This window comes from Thermobia domestica, chromosome 15 (genome assembly GCF_964235325.1).
Source record: "Thermobia domestica chromosome 15, izTheDome1.hap1.1, whole genome shotgun sequence".
Lineage (NCBI taxonomy): Eukaryota > Metazoa > Arthropoda > Insecta > Zygentoma > Lepismatidae > Thermobia > Thermobia domestica.
Genome location: NC_137468.1, coordinates 74,202,137 through 74,224,134, shown reverse-complemented (window position 1 = coordinate 74,224,134; position 21,998 = coordinate 74,202,137). Strand labels below are relative to the sequence as shown.

The following is a 21,998-nucleotide window of genomic DNA, read 5'->3' as shown; positions in this document are numbered from 1 at the left end:
CCAATTTTTCTAAAAAATATGTCAGGATTTCCATCATAGGATCTGTACACTGATACAATTATTATCCTCAATTTCTCTATACATATTGCGGTTGCCTCAAAATCTATTTCTACGCATAAGAAATCTAAATCTAGTTTACTATATTCCATATCTTTCCGCAAAAAGATGGCTACCTCTCCCTCTTTTATGTAATTTCCTATATAACAATTAGCCATGATTTACCCATACAAATTATAAAATTCAAGTTCATTTTGTGCCGTTCAGTGCTCACTGACACAAGTATATTTGCTGAATTTTCGATTGTAAAATCTAATAGTAAACAGTTTTGGTCACTTAAACATTGTACAGATTTTCACATGTTTGTAAGTATTGAATAAGTATTGATATTTACCGGGTTTTATGTTTCCAAGGTTATTCCTGTGTTCAACGCTAAAAAATGTTTGTTTCCTACTTTAGTTTCCTTGGTATGTACCAATGCATCCCAGAACAGCGGTATTGCATTGTTGCCCTTACTACACTCCATCTCGCGCACAGTCTTTATTATTTCTGCACAAACGTGTTTCTCACCGAACATCTTAGGTGTAGTCCGTCTGAAGTGCACAGTTTCATATCTAGCATACTTACTTCCACAACATAAACGTTTTTTAAGTGTTTTGCTAGTTTATATACTTCTTTGTTCACACTTTCCACTTCTTCATTCACACATGACCACCTGGCCAAATCATATCTATATGACACTGTAAACACTATAACCTTTGTATGCAATAAGGCCTGTAGTCGCCGCTTCAGGCATAGTAAAAATTAACTTGCTTGATTTTTTTGAAATGTCATTAGTACCCGCCAAAAAACTACAACATCCCATTATGGCCCATAGCTGCCGATTCCGAAATAATTTCTTTACTAACCTTATCAAAAGTTGAACCAGGTTTTACAGTACTTATCACTTCACAATTACTGGAGTTGTTGAGAGGTACCGCTACACTTCTTCCTTGACTATTAATTGAATTATTATATTAACTGAATTCATTTCAGAATATACGCAATCGTTGTCAGGCTTTTTTAACTGGCCTTCTTTCAGAAGTCCTGTATTCTAATCATTAGATGAAGTTAAGTTAAACAAATCTGAATCGTCTTTGACAAATTGGTATCTTTATTATCAATATGCTATGTACAATCGGGAGAATATGACCTTTTTAAAAAATCGGGGGATTATAGTCTTTAAAAAAAATGGATAACAGCTTTCTTGGCGATGTTGGTTACCTAAGCCAATCTTTTTTTTTTTTCATTGATTAATATATATGGAGAACTATTTTTTGTTTTCTTTGAAATGAACTGGAATTTTGAATATGTGATTTTATGATGTATTTTTCAAGTCTACAGTTAAATATCTCTTGAATTTTCAAACTGAATTAGTATTATACATAAATTTACTATTATTTAAATTAAAGTTCACTAAAAAAATAATTAAGATATTTGGACAATACTTAGCATAGTTTGGAAGACTAGAAATAATACACAGCTAGAAAAAGAAACAGTATAATTATGACATAATGTTGGTTGGTGATAGGTTGGTTTTAAGGTAAATATACTATAACGTATTTTTACGTACTATATTGTACTTGTAGAAGATTTGTGGATTAAAATTAAATGTAACGATATTTAATTTTCACTAAGGTGTACATGGAATTAGTAAGACTAATTATCAAGCGAAAAGTGTTCTAGGAAAAGAGCACACACTGCATAAAAAGAAAAAGCAACAAAAGTTTTGAAATAATATAGACATTGTGTAAATAAGATAAAAAGTACGTTAAAAAGATAGTTATTTTATGATCAGTTTAAGCGAGGTAGTACTAATCTACCGGATAATGGTGCGAGGCAAATATGAACAATGTTGTGTGGCCCCGCGTAGCTAACACACTCATCTTTGGTACGAGCTGTCCCGGGTTTGATTCCTGGTGGAGGCACTCGGTCGAAAAAGTGTAACCGCTTTTTCAGGTCAGCCATTCTGAGTGAGGTTTTTCTCATTCATACCAGGCAAATGCCGGGATGGTACCTAACTTACAGGTCCCAGGCCGCTTCCTACCTTTCTCAATCCTTTCTTCCTTCCTTTTCCTCAGATGGTGTTATCACCGAGGGACGTCATCCCTCATACGTGACGGGCTAACATGACCACAAATGCCTAGAGCCCAGAAATCTATATCCTAATTCTAATTCTAACAAACTCATTGTTGGTAGTGGGGCCGCGGTGGCTCAGTGGTAGAGCGTTCAACTCTGGTGCTTGGGGTCCCGGGTTCGATCCCAGCCTCCGCCAAGTGAACTTTGTGGTGGACAAACACCGTGTGCGTGGGCTTCCTCGGGATTCTCCCGTTTCCTCCCACTTTCTGCATTCCACCATTTCATTCATTACTCATCATCACTGTCTCCTTTAGCCTAACCGGCATAAGCGTGGGACGTAAAACTTAAAGGTTTCATTTTTTTTTCATTGTTGATACTGCAAATTGTTATTCACATGTTCAATGGTGGGTTGTTTTAGAATTGTTAAGGCAGTTGGAGGAATGCATAAAAACATTTATGTTTATTATAACGATGTGTAACCCAATATGCATTTCGATCGCAATAGCGTTTTCATTACAAGGGACATTTAAAAAGATTTTTAAGAAACCAGGACAACTAAACCAGTAATATTCCATTTCATTGCAAAGAAAACAGAAGAATAATTTCCCGTATAAAGCAATTAGCTAAAAAAACAATGAAGGCGTAGTCAACACTGTTAATTTCTTGAACTTTAATATTGAATCTCAAGTAATACGATATATATATATATATATATATATATATGTAGTTCCCTTGTGATTCAAATCTTGTTTTTCGTATTTTTTGTTATGATGAACATTAAAAAGATGATAAAATACGTTATTTCGCTATAGGTACAAAAACCTACAATGGAGGACTTTGGCCAAACTTCGGTTATTACACTTACTGGATCAGATGATGAGCGGAGTAGAGCGAAACAGATGATAGACGATTATTTGGAGAGTTGGAAAACTAGACTTAACTCTGTAAATCATATGTCTAAGCCGGTTGAAGAAGAGCAAGTGAATGAAGAAAAACCCAATGACACCCAAACGGTGGAGAAATCAGGGCCTATCAATTGGACTGAAGTGAAAAGAATCTATGTAAGTACTGTAGTTTTATAATCACAGACTTACCCTGTAAGTGTCAATATTTAAAAAAAAAAACATACTGTTTCAACAAACGACTTCCAGCTTCATCAGTGATGATGAAAAACTCGGCTACAATCACTTCACATCTTGTAGGTATAACTTGAATGTCTTGTCTTGAGATTAACAGTAATCTGATGAATAAAACGTTTACTACCTTGTACAAATGAAGAAAATGAAAGCTCATATCTATGCGATAAAATATTACAGAAGTATGCACTTATTTTGAAATAACAACTGTTTACTTTAACCCTTATGTACTACCGTGGGGTCCTTTTGGGACCCTAGAGATATTTAATGCAGTATATTTCTTAAATGAACTTGAGTATGTGTAAAAGTCTGTTCTTGTATTTTTTTCCCCTGTGTATGTTTAATATATTGAACACAAAATATCGCTCCTGTTGTCTTAATTCTATGTAAACAATGATTGTTTACCACTGGGGTTGTAACAGGATCTAAAGGTAATACCCATGTAAGTAATCAATTATTTCTCTCTCTCACTCACTCTCTCTCTTTTTTTTTTTTTTTTTTTGTTACGAAACGAAGAAAATTAGTAATTTACATAATGCTCAATAGATGGCAGAAACTATTAATATATTGTTCCCAAAAATTACTTGGTTATTGATATAATAATAATGTAAGTTGGGCATGTAGCAAAAATACAGTCTTCTAACATTACCCAACATTGTTTGTGACCCTGTTTCTTTCTTTCTAAGTTCACTGTTCGAAGCGATAGAAAACTTGAAGGCTACTTACATTTTTGAACAGCTTGTGAATAACAGTCTTTAATTTCAAAGGGCTAAAGCCCGTTGTTTCAAGCAATAATCCCAAGAAGATGATATGAATTGACTATTTTGAGTTGTAGTTGTGCCTGTTATCTGGTGACGAGGTCATCAAGCATTACCTTTATATTTTGGATAATGATGATGTGAGTGATGTTGAAGATGACAGCTTAAGTTAGAGAGCAACGCAATAAAGTATTGTTTTAAAATGTATCTGTATAAAATTTTTGTACGAAATACAAATAATTACTTATTTTTGATTGGAGTTTTTAAGGAATCCCACGGTATCTCCTATGCTTATTTTTCACGTTAATACACGAGGGTTAAAACCTAACTTATCTAACTATAGTTTCTATGAAGAAGCATCAAAATAGTGCACCCCTTTAAATTTCTTTGTAGTAGTCGATTTAAACTACAAATAAAATTTCCAGTACTGATTATTTACAATTTCGTCTTCATCGTTGATAAAGATGGAAGTCATCCGTTGAAACATTATGGTAGTTTGAACTTATAATGTATCTAAGTGGAATTCAATTATAAATTCCTTTGTTTCTTTGAGTAATTATGTAAGTAGTTGTTTTGTATTTTTTTCCTTTAATCTTATATAGGCTGTTCCGTCATGTTTTCGGTTGCGAATTCTTTCTTCTTAATGTTGTATATTTTTGCATATTTGAATGATCTATGTGATTTTTATAATGCAATACAATATAACCTCTATTTAACGAATTGCTTGAGTATTTTACCTTTAAATGGGGGTTTTCATCAAATAGGGAGTTAATTTAAAAGAAATTCGCATCATAGAAAAGAGTTTCACTAAGATGTATACTATGAGATTTTAATATTTTAACACATTTTGTGTTTCTAAAAACAATAGATCTGAGATTTTTATTAACACTTTTAAGTGTTCTTCATTAAAAAAGAAATTAAAAAATACAAAATTAACTTATTTAAAGAAATAAAGAAACCTTGCTTCAAAAAGATTGTTAAATGACAAACCGCTCAATCTAACTTACTGTTTGTAAAAGTATATACAATATCAGTGTTTTCACCGTTCGAATATTGAAAAATATACTGAAATCCAGAGCAAAAATGATTAAACATCTTAAAGTAAAAACTATCTAAAACCTGAAGAAAAAGAATTACTAACAACATTTTGGGGCTAGGAACAATAATACAAATAAGAATCAACTCTTACTTAGTTAGAAAATCCTAGGAACATGTTCAACAAATACAACATTTAAATAGTAATATTAAAAGTAACAGAAACAAAAGAAGACATTTTTTCCACAAGGAAAACTACAACATTTTCAGAAATGAAAACTTCATAGATTTGTGCTTTTATGTTTCTTCCTTTGTGTGCGGGAAATTTACTAAAATGGTTTTACAGAAGTAAATTCATTATGTATATAGCGTTATTTTTTGGATTAAATTAATCTGCGGAAATTCGTTCCATACGGGAACGTGAAATAGATGCTGTATAATGTGTATTAATCCTAAACTAAACAAAATAAAAAAAACGACAAAATAAACTGAAGAATAAATGAAAGAAAGTAAAAATCTGAAACGATAAAATAGGTAAACAAAAAAAAAGAGGATGAGTTCAATGCAACAAAAGTGGAAAGTGTATTCAATGCCTGAATACTAACGCGGCTAAAGAATCAAGTTTACTTTTTAATATATTCATTTTTATCTTTTTTTTGTTTAAAATTAATTTTTTACAACATATTTACAATATATTTTTTTCTACCAGTGAATCATGAGGATGAGGTAAACTTGTATTACCATGACAATATAATTTGTATACAACTACCTTCGTACTGGATGATTCAACGTAGTTAAAAATTACGGAAAAGTTCAAGTTAGTAAAATTATTTAGTTGACGAAATTGAAAGTTATGATTATAGGAATGGCTGTTATGCGTAAGATCGTAAATCTATCAGATGCTGCAATGAATTATCATAGTACTTTGCATTCTTTCGGATTTCAGCATCTATGACCATTACGAACCAGAGAGTAGGACGTTCTACGACTATTTCTTGCCCATATAATGAGTTAGCAATATATCTAGATTTTATGTACTAGCTGGAAAAGCGATGTGAACATACACTAAATGAGTTGTATACAGATATAAAGAATTTAATACGATATGCGAATCGTAAATCATTTCGTTCTGTAATTTGCAGCCTACTATAAAAGTCAATACCAGCATTAGCCCAAGCTCTACAGCCATGTGTTAGGTATAAACAAGAAAAACCTTGTAAGCCTTTGTTCGCGTCACGAAATAAGCAATGTTTCACTATGCATTGCAATGCTTGAACTATCAGCAAATAACTTTACTGCCAATGCATATACTTGTTCTTCCACACTGGAACCTTCTTCCAGAATCAATCTTATCTTCATCCAAGTCATAATATTCTTATAACATAATCAATCATACTTAATATTCATCGCCTTAGATTTCTTTAATTTCTTGCGTAATTCGTACATCTAATCATTCACCGATGAGACGAGTCTATATCAGCTAATAGTGACATTTCATAATTACAACCATATGTTTTCTACCATATGTGTGTTTCTTTCATATCTAAATCAACATGAATTACACATAATAATATTAATCTTGATTTTCTTTTTCTTCTTCTTTTATGGCACCAAATCTGCTGGAACTCCATCGTTGTCAATGCAATAACCATTTATAATTATAAACTATCACCTGTGTTTGTCTTGAAGCCTAGGTAGTTCCAACTAAATGTTACAATAGATTCAGTCTCTTAGTTTCTTTGTCCTCAATTTTGTGAATTTGAGGTTTGCAGCGTGAAACTCAAAGATTTGAGGTTTGCAGTTGAGTTTCAAATCAAAGACAACTCCTAGGTATTTTACATTACATTTTGGGCTTGCCTGAATTCCATTGGGAAGTGTTGGATTGCGTCGTATACGACTTCAGATCTTTGGTGGTTGGATGACTAAACCTTGTGTATTAATCTTAAACTATGCCGAGTAGAAGAAAAGTACATAGTACTTTGTAAGGTTGTGTTGATGACTAAAAGAACAGTGCCATTCGTAAGCATAGGCCTCAACGCAGAAGAAAATATCTGGGAGCCTCTAGGGTCGCCCATGAAACAAGATGAGACAAAATTTTCTTAACGAGAGAAAGAGAGAAAAAATGAAAATAAAATGAAATCTTTCAGTTTAGCGTTTCACGATTATGCCCTTTAAATTAAGGGATACGGATGATTAAGGCAAGTGAATGGTGATGGAATACTCGGTGGAATGAGAGTGTGGGAGGAAACGAGTGCTCCGAGAAAACCTACAGACACGATGTTGTCTACCACAAACATACTAGAAGTGGATTGAACCAGGGACCCACTGCACCAGAGGTAAGCGCTTACCACAAAACCACCGTGCCCCTCTACATGTCGAGAAAGAGCTCTTCCAATAGAAAGATAACTTTGTCTGAGACGAGACATCAGTTTCTCGATACTTTTCAAGACGGTCGGCAACCCTTGGGGTCCGTTACTGTAAATCGAAATCAGGAAATTGTTAGATGTACGGTTGCTTGGTATCATCGAAACTACTGAGAACAAAAACACCAAAACGAGAAGAAATATTGAACATAATCTTTTGAAAGGAGAAACAAGAGAATCATTATAATTTAGGTATTAATCGGCAACAATGCTCACCAGTCACCAGTAAACAACTGAAGCTGAAAGCAGAAAAAAATGTTTCAACAAGAATTCTGAGAGAAAGAAAATAGTTGTTTAGATATACTAATACTATTTAAATAATCTGCAATAGATAAATTAAGAGAAGCAAATACGTATACGTACGTCCGTGTAATGTCCGCACATTTTTACCCAAAATTTATAACTAAAATTTCAGGTTGTGAACATTGCGGTATATGGTCTTTCAGTTCGCATATTTGATTACTGGTACGTGCCTGTGTCTGAAGCAAATGAAAGGTGTTTGAAAAGCAAACGAAAATACCACATTTAAATATTTCTATACAGGTGCTTATCCACGCAGATTTAACCTGATTCGTAATTGTTCTTTCGTTCAAACAAATGTTCAAACTTTCATTCGTTCAAACAAATATTCATTTGAAAAGCAAACGAAGATGCTGCAATTCAATATTGTTATATATGGTACTTTACCTACGCAGATTTAAGCTGTTGGTAGTTAGGAAACAAACTTCACCATGCACATACGTGTTCAACAGCAGTTACTTAAGAAAAAAAGAAAGATTTTGTTGTTTACGAACACAATGTTATAGACACATTCTCTTTAGTAAAGTTTTCTTCTCCATTAAATAAAAAAATAAAAATAAAAATAAAAATAAAAATAAAAATAAAAATAAAAATAAAAAAAATGATCGAAGATCACTTTATTGGAGCATCCTTTTTCTTTTCTTTTTCTTTCGGATCACTCATCTTTCGATCGTTCTCTCTATTTTCTTCATTGTTATCGAAAGCATTTTCACTGGATTTCTTACCGTGATTGGAAGTGTTTGTACTGTTGTCAGTATCGTGATCGACAACGTTTTCCTCCAGTAGCAAGTCATCTTCAGTTTCGTCCATTGCATTGGATATACCGGTTAATTCAAAACTTTTTCGAATGATGTGGTTGATATACAACTCCACGCTGACAATAACTATGTTCACACCTCAGCAATTGATGCTCTTTCTACGCGCTACGTTGGAGTTGTTTATGTGTCAGCACTAGAGATCTAATTGCGATAACAACGTGTAAAGGAAGATTTAAATGGCTTGTTGATGGACACATCAAGAGGCTTGATCATAGGAGTGAGGCCACCATGAATGAGCACTTGCGTGCTTTTTAACCCCTTTAAACGCTGTGTTACGTCATCCGTTAGGGGTCCTTTAAAACTGTCGTACTCCTAAAGCGCAGGAAACTACCATGTCGTTTTACCACATTGATTGTGTCCAGTTCAAAACAAAATTACTGTCCACCTATCGTTTTCCTCAACTCGAACAAGAAACTTATATGGTAACTTTCCATTATGCATGGTCTTTCTTTTGAAAACAATGTATGGAGGTAATTTTATGCCATGAGTCGTGAACGCTAATATCATAGCTGCTTTCTGTTTTTCTGTGCCGCTTGTAAAATCGGAAGTTTTATTTTATTTTATTTTATTTTCGTGGATTCACTGTGTGTAGTTATTGAATCAAAGAAAAGTGGAGTTTGATCTGCGTTCCGTATTTGTGAGAGTAAATAATTTTTTGCTTTACTTCCGGCTATCAGAAACTCTTGAAAATTCATAAGCTTTTCTTCATAGTGAACTGGCAACGTTTGAGCTTACATTGTCGTTATTCCTCTTCATTATTCTTCGGAGCCACTCTTTTCTTGCCTTAAACTGTGCTAATGGGATTCCATCTTAGCAAGCCACTTCTATTGCTTTGATTTGGCACACCTCACTCGTCACAGCATAACCCTGATTTTCCATTTTCCTCTGTTCCACACGTTTGTGGGAAATTTGCACCTTTTCCTACGAAAAACACTTCTTGTATTTTTTTTTATGTGTCACGAAGTTTGTCACATATAGTTCACCAGGCGTACTCATACTTTTCGTCAATTTTCAGTTCCCTTCCAGCTTCCCGTTTGCCACTGTTTTGCACAAGTTCTACAACTTTCAGCTTAAAATCTACTGTATTTTCCAAGCTTCACTTAGTTGAACTCAGGAAATGAGTGATTTCTTCTTATAAATTTGCTTACAATGTAATGAATGATAGCTTAGGATTCTCGGAGGAGAGAAAAAAAGAGGGACGACGGAAGCGATTTAGAAATGATCAGATCCCATTGTGACTAGTGAGTGAGTTGATATCAAATCACGTGTGCGAAATTCATTTATCAGAAGAAAAATATAGAATCTAAAATGGGAATACTACTGTGGACATTACACGGGTCAATATTTTTCTTCTATACTTCCCGAAAAATTGAGGTGTGGATATTATGCGGACGTATACTATGTTCCCAAAATGGATATGCTCTGAGTACTCTTTCTTTATTCTTATTTTATTTTTTTTTAAAGAAATTAGAACATGAAAATTACACTGAAACATTGGGGAAGGAGCTGAGCCCTCTCAACAACAATATTGAGTGGGGTGGCTGAAAAAGTCTGAGCACCCAGGTTCTGGTGCTTATGTTTGCAAGAATAAAGGTAGAGGTGTTATGTTGCATTGTTGATATACCAGTTACATGTAAAATGTACAATGGCGGAGATAACACAGAACCTGGCGGAAATCCTTAAAATTGAAAAAAAAAGAAAAAGAGAAAAGAAAATAAAGAAAAGAAAGAAAAGGATAGAATAAACTGTCATTAATGGATAGATAAGCAATTCTGTTAATCAAAAAATGGTATATGAGGCAAACACAAATTGCTGCTGGTAATTGAGAAAAAATGAATCCATATTCTAAATAATATCGAACACTTTCTCCAGATCAAATAGTAGGAGGCAAAATCGTAGTTTCTCATTAAATTGATAATTAGTTAAGGTGCTTAAAGAGTAATAATTTATCTAGTAGTCAGCCGGCCACTTTATCGGTACTTCTCAACCGATGGCATTTGCGTGTTAGCAACAGGCATCCACCGTAGAGTCATAGTACATAGGCCCCTGTAACACGCCTTGCCGGATGCCAGGCTGAATTTTGGGGGGAAAGTACCCAAAATGGCGGAAACAAAATGGCGGACTCCAAATTCTTATCCTACACAAGAACTTCCTTATTTTGCGGTGGATCTTCAATATTTTGGCACCAAACCTAGGGTGTTTGGGGGCGAGCTATTTGTTCATACCATTGGTTCCTCTCTGTAGGTTTTCAAAATGGCGGAAAACAAGATGGTGGATGCGATACATGTAAAAAAAATCTCTTTAATGTATTTTTAATATTGTCATGTGAAATATCACTTTTTATACGCAGGAAGCTTGTTTCTACAAACTATTTAATTCTGAATATCTTTAAAATGGCGGAAAACAAGATGGTTGAATCGTAATGTGTATGCATAAAGAGCCATCTTAAGTTTTATAGTCTGACATGTTTTCAAAACTTCCGATTTTCTAGATTGTACATTTCTCTTCATTTTTATTTTATCGTAAGATTCCAAAGAGTTGAATTAGACGGAGGCATCCAACGTAGAGCCATGATACTTAGGTTCCTGTAACATACCTTGCCGGATGCCAGGCTGAATTTTGACGGGAACACAAATCAAAACGGCTGACAAGACATTCGTAATCTGCAGGGAAATGCCCTATTTACCAGTATATTTTTCAATATTTTGTGTTGGAGTCAATTCTTAAGTTTAACTAATTTGTTACACTCTAAGAGTTTTCAAAAATGTTGAGGAACAGAATGGCGGGCATAAAATTCTACTGTTCGTTTTCCGATCGACTTTCTATAGTATTAAACGAGGTTTCGCGGTGATTCAAGAATTGTTCCAAGTGTTTCAAAGTAGGGTGAGATATCTTGCATCCTTAAATATTTTCTCTCTCTCTTTCACGCAAAAACACTCATTATATTAAACCTTATATATATATATATATATATATATATATATATTAAAAACTTAAATCTTCGTCATCGATGACCATTTTCGGATGAACACTTCAAACGTCTTGCTTCTTCAATTAAAGAAAAAATCGTAAAATTATGGATTAAGAGGAGACACAGCGTTTTTACACACAAGGTTTTAAATCAAATTATGCACTTTTGTTTGAATTTGTCATAGCAGTAACATTCTCGGATGACTCTTATACAGTTTGGTAATATCAGAACAATATTCACTAAAGTATAGAAACAAGAACAATTTTTGTAGAAATTATATGTCCACTTACCACTTCATGTTATCGCAACAGACAAGTTTCTTAGATGCAATACAATGTGAAACAAATTTCTTTCTTCCTATTAATCCTTCCCGGTTGGATTAAGGCAACCAATACCTTTGCACCCGCATGTAGGCAAGCATAGTTGTGGTGGAGTTTAACGCCTGCATTTGCAAGACGGCAGATGACACTTTTTCTTACATCCGCACGAAACCAAAACTACGCATACCTGTGGGACTGCTGATTTAGTTGTCCAGACAACCTTGAGATTAGAATCATCCTTTCTCCATCCTCCAGTTTCCTCGGGTTTCTCAATATCCATGATGGCAGTATTTGCTTGCAATCATATTTTAGCCTGATAGTTTAACCGAATGAAATGAAGTGTAAGAGCATCTTTTGTAGGTGGAAGATGTTCCAACTGTTTCTTGCCTTCTAGAAACTGTTCGTATCGAACACGGTCGATACCTCCAAATGGATCGGATGCAGAGTAAAGTCTACAGACCAATTCCTCCACGCCTTCCATTGATCCATCACGTCCGACACCTTCTAGAAGATGTGGGTATTGAATGAATATTTTCTAGGAGCTCTTTTTTCCATGGCCGTAAAGGATGACGTCGTATCGCAGCCCGTTACTGAATGAAAACCCACCAGATTTCTCCTCACAGTCTTGTTCAGATTCGCAGAAATAGCATTGATATTGAAGACTTTCCGATCTCTGGATGTTCCTCCCGCCATCCAAACCTTCTTGGAGGGTTCACCGAAGAAATGAATTAACATAACTAATACATCAGTGTCCCTGCTCATCACTATCACCTGTTCAATTTCACTATCGCGAATAGCCTCTTGTACATGCAGTATCATTAATGTGTCTGCTTCCTCGTGATTAGACACCAGATGCCTTAGTTCCCCTTTCAAATTTGAGATAATTTTATCAGAAGCACAAGTTATCAATTCGCAGCTTTCTGGCAAGTGTTGACATGCTAGTTGAAGTAATTGGTTTGCAAGAAAGGATGCAAGGTCAGCCTTGTTGCTATTGAGACCAACATACTGATCCCATGAAACTGGAAGTGGAGTGTTCCCATCGCCAATGACTTTTCTTATAGGTCTTTTTCTTTTATCATCTCTTTTCCTTCTAGTGTGATTCTTAATCGAGCATGATCGGTAACTGTCAAACGTTATTACAATTCTTTTAACCTCTGGAGATACGTACGAGAAAATTATAGCTGATATTTTTTTTCTCCACAATCGTTGAATGTCTTGCAGTCTGAAGGTTTGCCAACACAATGCATCAAAGCATGGCCATCTATGATTAAACAAGTAGAAATATCAGAAACTGGTGTTGTGGCTGAAATGTTTATTGTTAGTATGTCTATCAAAGTCGACTTGGTGGTGAAGTTCATCAATCCATCGTTCTTTGCCAAGGAAAGTGGAACGGGTGATAGTTTATGTGAAAGGATATCCTCCAGTTGCACTTCCCGTCCTGCTTGTTGTGCACAGAATAAACGTTGTATCAGCTGTCTGTCAAACTTTATTGATTTCTTTTCATTTTGTGGAGTGGTAACAACTACTTTGTACAGTGATGCAAATGTCAGAGAATTCTGTCTCTTTATAGTCGAAAAGAATGGCACTGTTTGTTTTATTAACCTCTCTGCCAAGAATGTTTTTCCCAGATTTTCCTCTCGCTGTTTTGCAGACAGGAGATGTTCCTGAACTTCAGGTGATACTATGTCATTTGTTGATAAACTAACCAGCATTTGTGGGTCAATAACATTTTCTTCATCTGCACGCTCCGGAGGATGCGGAACATTCTTACACATGGAGAACATGTTAAATCTCTTAAACTGTTCAACTAGACTTTGAACATCTTCCTCATCGCGGTGTAATCTTGAGACTTCAGAGTCTTTGAGCGTTGTGGTAGAATCATCAACTTCAATACCAAACATTTCCCTTGTTTCGTCCGATACCAATGACACCGTTTGCTAATTTACATAATTTGTTAATCCACTCGGTAGCTTGGTCAAACGGTACTTGATTGAAAGCATTTTTTGTCCGTTTGGCGACAAAATTGCCTTTTAATGAATTCATGGTATACTTCCGGAAATGTTTGATTTAGTGTTTTCAACTGAGCCAAGTAAATTGGAGCCCATCTGGAATACTGAGTATGGTCATATACACTTAGCCATGGCACAATTTCTTCTAGTGCCTCAACTTGTAGCTTCCAGTTATCCTCTCGATCAATTTATAGGCTATTTTTTTAGGCGAATACAGTGACATCGGTTGAGCAAATAAAATAATAACACTTGATCGTCGAAAAGTGGCATTTTAACAAGAATTGTATTTCTAAATTAATTAAGTTATATTAATTATATTAATTAATATATTTAATAATTACATATGTACTATTAATTATATAGGACAAAAACTACAATTATGTTCAGGGTCGGATTAACGCCAGAGAACTTACAGAGTCCGTCTTCTTCTAGTATAGGAGTCCCATACGAGCTACGGGTATTACTTTATTATTATTATTATTATTATTACTATTATTATTATTATTATTATTATTCAACCATCTTCTTTTCTGCCATTTTAAAGATATTCAGAACTAAATAGTTTGTAGAAACAAACTTTCTGCGTATAAAAAGTGATCTTTCACATGACAATATTAAAAATACATTAAAGAGATTTTTTTACATGTATCGCGTCCACCATCTCGTTTTTCGCCATTTTGAAAACCTACAGAGAGGAACCAATGATATGAACAAATAGCTCGCCCCCAAAAACCCTAGGTTTGGTGCCAAAATATTGAAGATCCACCGCAAAATAAGGAAGTTCTTGTGTAGGATAAGAATTTGGAGTCCGCCATTTTGTTCCCGCCATTTTGGGTACTTTCCCCCCAAAATTCAGCCCGGCATCCGGCAAGGCGTGTTACAGGGGCCTATGTACTATGACTCTACGGTGGATGCCTGTTGCTAACACGCAAATGCCATCGGTTCATTTTCTATTGACATTTCCGGGGCTTGGCCGGCTGACTATAGGCGACTGTATTTTGGTCGAAACTCTTGTTTTCCCGCAGTGGTAAAAAGTCGTACGTATTGAGATGTATATGAAGACGATGTGAAAATTTGTTCAAAACTTTTCCCCAGTGAAGATGTTAGCTGAATGGAGCGATAAGATTGTGGATGTATTTCGTTATTTATTTGGTTTTGAAACCTTTCAGGATGGAAAATTATAAAGATGAGCCAGTGTTTGCTGCATGATGAAAGGAACTTTCTTGATATGGAAATTTCAGAGCACAAGAGAATCAAGTCCAATTAAAATCACGAGGAAAAGACACAGAAGTTTGTACGGTACGCTTAAGAACATGGATTTTTTTTTTACCGGTGGGAGTTATTTATAACATCAGGACGTGAATGTTTTAAACTTTAAAAAGGAACTTAGATAGAGATCTCAAAAATGAAATATACCCAAAATGATTAAAAGTGCGCTTGATTCCCTTGTGCATTGAACACGCTATATGCCAGTATATGTATTAAATCATCCTACATTTGAGTATTATTTTTTATTTATTTATTTACTTGTCTTTATTTCGAACCACGGCTGTTATTTCGCTGGTTATATAGGAGATATTAAAGGGTGATGATTAGTTAGTCGTAAATATGAATTATGAGGATTACTGTACTGTACGACTCGTCTATATAGTAAATACATGCCCTCGTAACTTCATGTAGGAGTGAATGTCTGTTGTAATACACTATTAAAAATATTTATGGTTCGTGTAATCGTGGTACAACGTTACGATGATCAGCTGGTAATAAAATGGACTGTGTTTCAATGAGGAGATCAATTTTCTTGCAATATTTAGTTAGATCTTCATCTTTTGCAAGGTTGTTCACAATATCAACAGTTGATTCAAGAACTTTTTTAAATATTTCTGTATATTTTGAACTATTTGAAAATAGTTGCAATGTATTGTAATTTAAGAGTATTTGATCTTGAGTACGTCGAGTCATTATAAGAGTTTCGAGCCAATTTGATAAACGAAAAATATTGGTCCTTGGTTCGATCCCAGCTCCCGCAAGTGAGCTTTGTGGCGAACAGTCATCTTGTGCATGGGTTATTTCGGGGTTCCCTTGTTTCATCCCACTTTCGTAATTCCACCGTTATCATCCATCTGACCATCACTGTCTCCCTTAACCTTGGTAAACAATGGTGCGATTAATGTGAAAGAAAGAAGTGGAAGTCTAAGTTTATAGACGTTAATAACAATTGTACAGTCAGCAATAAAAATTCTTTCCGTTTGATGAAATTAGTTTCTTAAATAGCTTCATGGAAGGACAATTTGAGTACAGTTATCAGTAAATTAAAGAGAATGTAATTGTCTATACGTTCCACCGTTATTCCCTAAATAAATTCTACCAAACGGAAAGAATTGACTGTACATACCTCTCGTCAATACTATTTTGAATATCCGCTGTGAGACAAGTTCATGTTTATTCTAGTTAGATTATAAGAATTGGTAGGTTTAAATTTTTCAGATTGTTGATGATATCGACTATATAACTAATCTAATCTATTCGCTCATAATTAAGAATTGTGTATGAAGTAAGTGTTACTTCTTTAGTTGTGAGCGGACAGTGTAAATCTAATTTGACTGGATCATTGCCACTGCCAATAGAATCTAATGTTGAGATAGTAAGGAGTGATTGCAGAGGAAGCAATAACGCAGGAGTAATTACTACTTAGTCGAGTTGTACGGGGTACTGTATAAAGTTCAATTTTGGTTTATTATAATTTGTTTAAAGAGCAATCTTATCAATACCTTAAAGGATACTCACTTTGATCTTTTAAATAAACTGCTATAGATTATTCAGAAAACTCATAATAACGCATTGAATTTTCGCTGACAAATATCAGCATTGTCAAAACGTAAGGAAAGACTTACTGAAAATAGTTTGCATGGGAATTTGTTATATATGATCTAAAAAAATGAAGTGTTTACACCAGTAAAATAGAAACTTTTTGCCTTTCCACAGAGTCACGTCTTAAATCTTCATACTTCTTTCTGAAATGTTGGGTAATGACGATGCAAATGATGTTATTCTAACTTGAGTCAAAATTACTCATATCTGAATTTAATTTTGCTCACTTCGTGAGAATGAAAATCTCCGAAATCTAGTACGCCTGTCTTTATATGAATAATGAAGAATTTTTTGATCGATTTCACTTAATTGATGTTATGCTTTCAAAACACTTGAAGGATTCAAAACCTTCATTGTTTCACTTTTTGAGTGATTTTTCATGTATATTGATGATGCAAGTTTGTTAAGTAAAGAATATTCTGTGGAGAGATTAAAGCAGGCAGAATTGTTTTATAGCTTATTCGTTATTCTTTTGTTTCGGTATTTTAGTTTCTTCTATTTATATTTGGTACTATACAAACAAACAAACAAATGCATGGGAAAGAAGAACTTAGAAAGATAAGAATGTTATCTGTCAATATAGTTGGATATTTCAACTTTTTTTTTTTTTTTTTGATTCATTCATTTTCTCCTTTTTTGTTTGTTCTCTTTTCGCTCTAGGGGGTCGGGGTAGCTCGGTTCTATAGCGTTCACCTGTGGTGCATAAGGTCCTTGGTTCGACCCCAGCTCGCACCAAGTGAACTTTTTGGTGGACAAACACCGTGTGCGTGGGTTTTCTCGGGATTCTCCCGTTTTCTCTTACTTTCTTTATTCCATCATTTTATTCATTTCTCATCATCATCGTCTCCTTTAGCCTAGCCGGCATAACCGTGGGATGTAAAACCTAAAGATTTCATTTCATTTTTCTTTTCGTTCTGATTTGTTACGTAATATCACAGAAAAAAAAGATTCCTCTATGGTTATACTCTAGATAATCATTTCAATTGTCTTATATTGTCATCATAGAAAATTAGGGTAAACGAAAATGGAAGATTCTGTTGTCAGAAAAACTGCATAGTCTGATGTACCGTGTCCAGTTTACTTACACCTTTAAGTAATAATAAATTAATAAATAAATCTTTCAACTTCAATCAAACGTTATTCATAATAAATTTATTCCAAAGTAATTGAAAACTAGGGTTCGTATACGTCTCGTATTATACGAGATTGTCCTTTATTACGAGGTTGTATCTTGGCGTCCCTACAAAATTCTACAGCACAGAAGTATCCTGTAATTTTTGGATTTGCATTTAACACACTAACTGCCATATGAGCTGAATTTAATTCACGGTAGTTGAAAGCTCGGCACCTCTTGAATTAAATAAAACCCACATATATCTTTGGGGCCACATGGTGTGCAGGCGAGTCACACTGTCGTGCTGTAACATTTATGTAATCTGTCTCCTGTGCAAATTCCTGAAGTTGGTTTGTGAAAATCTTAATTATTTATGTTTTTATTGTTGCAGTGAGTTGTTAATCTAACATTGTGATAAAACACTGTGACCTCCAAGGTGTTTTCTTTTCTTTGTAGTCAGACAGCCAATGTGTTAACATCCTCATTCTTAATTTAAAACAGGTAATCGCGAAGAAATCGATAGCTCTCGTCATAAAATATTATACTAAATGCTTTGGCAATACTGCTATGTTGCATATAAAAGCTTATTTATGTATATGCGTATATACAGTCGTGTGTATTAAGGTAATTAGTAGTTGGAAAAGTTATTTTCAATCCATATATATGTCCTTTATTTTATAATCTGAGAACTGTATGCTTACACGAGAATAATATCAATTGTATGCAAAACAAGCAAATAAAAATTAAATTACCTAGGTATAATGATGACGTGATATATTTGGATGCCTAAGATTTGCCATCCTTTCTTTATTTTCTCGTTTTAATACGGAAGGTAATGACAACGATTTTAAAATAGAAATTACTTTTTTTTTCGTTCATTAGTATATAATTGCTTTGTATTTTATTTTATAATTATTTTGCATGATATGTATAACCGAAAATTTATATTTGTAGGAAGAAGCTCAAAAGAAGAAATGGAGCGAGTGTCCGCCACTAGTTAAGGACTTCTATATTGAAGATCCAGAAGTAGCAAATATGACAGAAGAAGAGGTTGAGGAGTTTAGGTGGGTTCATTTATATTAGAATCAGCCTTTTGAATAACTATTACTGGTAAATTGCCATTTCAGATTTATGTTGAACATTAAATATAATATAGTCGTAGCAAGAACAATATGTGTATATATGTGTATATGCAAGGTGTTTCAAAACAAAACCGACAACGGAGGTGATTCCTGACACCAAGATAAGACGAAAAGTATAGACCAACCTGGGTGCACAAATGTTTCCTTTCGGAGTTATAGGCTGCGAAAACATGAAAAAATGAAGTTTAAAGATCCATAGCTCCAAAACTATGGGGCCTACCGCAATAGGGTCAAGACTTCACCTAGAAACTAATATGTGCTCTATCCAAAATTACATGTTTCAGAATCCTAAGGCACCGCAACAATTTTTATGTAGGCAGTTTGGCTACGGGCATATAATCTGAAGTACTCACCAACTACCTCTATAAAAATTGTTGCCGATGTACCGCATTATTATGACACATGGATATATATACATATATGGATATATATACATATATGGATATATATGGATATACATGGATATATATATGCACACATTTAGATATATACTAGCTGAAATGCCGGTTCTTCGCATGGGAAAAATGGATTTATGGAAAACATTTGAATTGTCTTCCCCCTTACGATAGATATTTCAATGAAAGTCAGTATTCCGTCATCGAGTAATGGATGTTTGATTACATAGGTCCTTATAGTCAAGCGCAAAGCATGAGCTCGGAATTACATATTGATGTTGGGTGACAAAGATTTTTTTTTTTTTTTTTTTTTTTTTCTTTTTTTTTTACTTAGGTAAGAGACTCAAAATGGTATTTCACATGAAATAAGGGTATTTGAAAACAATAATTTACGATAAGTCTAGACAATCCTTTTTTCCAAAGAGTCGTAAGAAATCAAGACTATGCCAAGTTTTCGACTTAAAATGATTTTAGACAATTGCAGTTTTTCACCCCAGTTACAGAGCATGTATTCAGTGAATTTAGTGTTTTTGAGAGAATTTGTTTCATTAAAATTTATTTGAATCAAAGTGAATATTAAGAAATTATGGAAACCATAAAAAGGAAGTGTATTACTTTTCTATTAATTTGTCATTGATTATAACGATCTTTCGTATATAGTGAACATTATAAATATAATCAGTCAGCCGTATTCAGAGACGTTTTCAGAGAGAGTCTGACAAATGCTTGATGCTAACTTCTGTATTTAGAAACATATTGTTTATGTTATTCACGATTTATATCGAGAAAGGCCAATCACTAGTTTTCACCAGGGTTGTCCAAACATATTAGGAGAAATCAAGGGAAGAGAATATTGCCCAGTCCGTCTCACTGGCATTAGTACTGATATAGAAGTAACCAAAATTTGGATGTTTGTGACACACTGTAGCGTCCTTAGTTTACGATACTGAAAAACAATTGTGATATTGTAAATTTTCGTTTATGGAATGAAATGAAATGAAATCTTTGAGTTTTGCGCCCCACGGCTAAAGGAAACAATGATGATGAGAAATGAATGAAATGACGGAATGAAAAAAAGTGGGAAGAAACGGGAGAACCCCGAGGAAACCCACGCACACGGTGTTTGTCCACCACAAAGTTCACTTGGCGCGAGCTGGGATCGAACAAGGGATCCATGCACCAGAAGTGAACTCTCTACCACTGAGCCATCGCGGCCCCTTAAGTTTTCATTTAACATGTATATTTGAAATGTGTAATAACCTTAATAATCATTATAAATGTATAATATGGAAGTCCTTCGGAATCATAATACTGCAAATTATGATGGGTGCATTAAAATATCAAATAATGCTTTCTACAAAGTGGGTATTTTTAAATATTTACGATCAATATTAACAGACCAGAATCATATTCACCAAGAAATTAAATGTAGACTAAAAGCAGGGAATTCGTGTTATTATTCAGTTCAAAATCTTTTGTCTTCACGAATTCTGTCGAGGAATTTGAAGCTTAAAATATATAAAATGACAGTCATGCCTGTTGTCCTGTGTGGTTGCGAAACATAGTCGCTTAATCTGAGAGAAGAACGTAGACTGAAAGTATTTGAGAACAAAATCCTAAGACGAGTATTCGGACCTAAGATGGGCGGGAATGGGGAATGGCAGAAACTTCATAACGATGAACTGCACAAATTATACCATTAACCAAATACTGTTAAGGTCATCAAGTCTAGGAGGCTCAGGTGGGCAGAAATAGAAATATAAAGTAGAAACTAGATCCAGTTGGCTAAGGATAGAAATCGATGGAGAGCTTTGTGAATGCGACATTGAATCTCCGGGTTCCATAGGTCATAAAGTTAGTTATAATAATCTGACGTAATACCATTTGAAAAAAATATAACTATGTTGAAAAAATATAAATATATCTTGTAGACGCATAACCGCAATTAGCGAAGATAATAATTTCATACCGTGAACGAAAAACTTCATCTTTATTTATCTCACATAGATTTATTTTGCTCTGTTCTTTCTATCCACTTGTCAGTTCTTTCAGATAAAGTGGAAAAGAATACATTTGTGTCTACAAATGTGAATTATGTTGTTTATGTCGATTGTATAATACTTACTTCATGTAAACTGTGTATCTATCAATTTATAAGAAACTGTTATGATTTCCTATTATATAATGGCTAGAAACGTATTTCTCTTTTAAACTGACAATTTTCTGCGAACCTCGAGGATTTTGGATTAGGAACACAAAAGATATTTCTCATTCATGTTTACTTTACTATCTCCTTTGCAATATATAAGCTGAGGATTTTCAAAACTCAGTCAATTAGTCTCTAGTAGCTTTGCTTATTGCTAAAGCCGAAATACGCAACGGTAACTTTTACTGAATCTTTCCTTTAAATAATTCTTCATCCTGAAGTTGTAACTATCACCAACTCAAAACACTTATTTTGTCTAGAAAGTAATGATTCCAGCAAACTCGACTAATCTACATACAAAGACGAACTGTTCCAGGTTCAGAAGGAAGCTATCAACATCTATAAGCGCAGATCAGTGATAGAAATATGTTCCTTCCTCACACAC

At 34.3% G+C, this 21,998-nt stretch overlaps 1 protein-coding gene across 1 annotated transcript in view; it reads left to right on the top strand.

Moving 5' to 3' along the window:
- The window catches only part of LOC145671083 (putative ATP-dependent RNA helicase DDX43), a 123,553-nt gene that overhangs the window by 36,797 nt on the left and 64,758 nt on the right, over positions 1 to 21,998 (top strand). The window contains exons 4-5 of the mRNA XM_081739826.1: positions 2,928 to 3,176; positions 18,825 to 18,934. Coding sequence (XP_081595952.1) covers positions 2,928 to 3,176; positions 18,825 to 18,934 — 359 coding nt within the window. The remainder of the gene's footprint in view (positions 1 to 2,927; positions 3,177 to 18,824; positions 18,935 to 21,998) is intronic.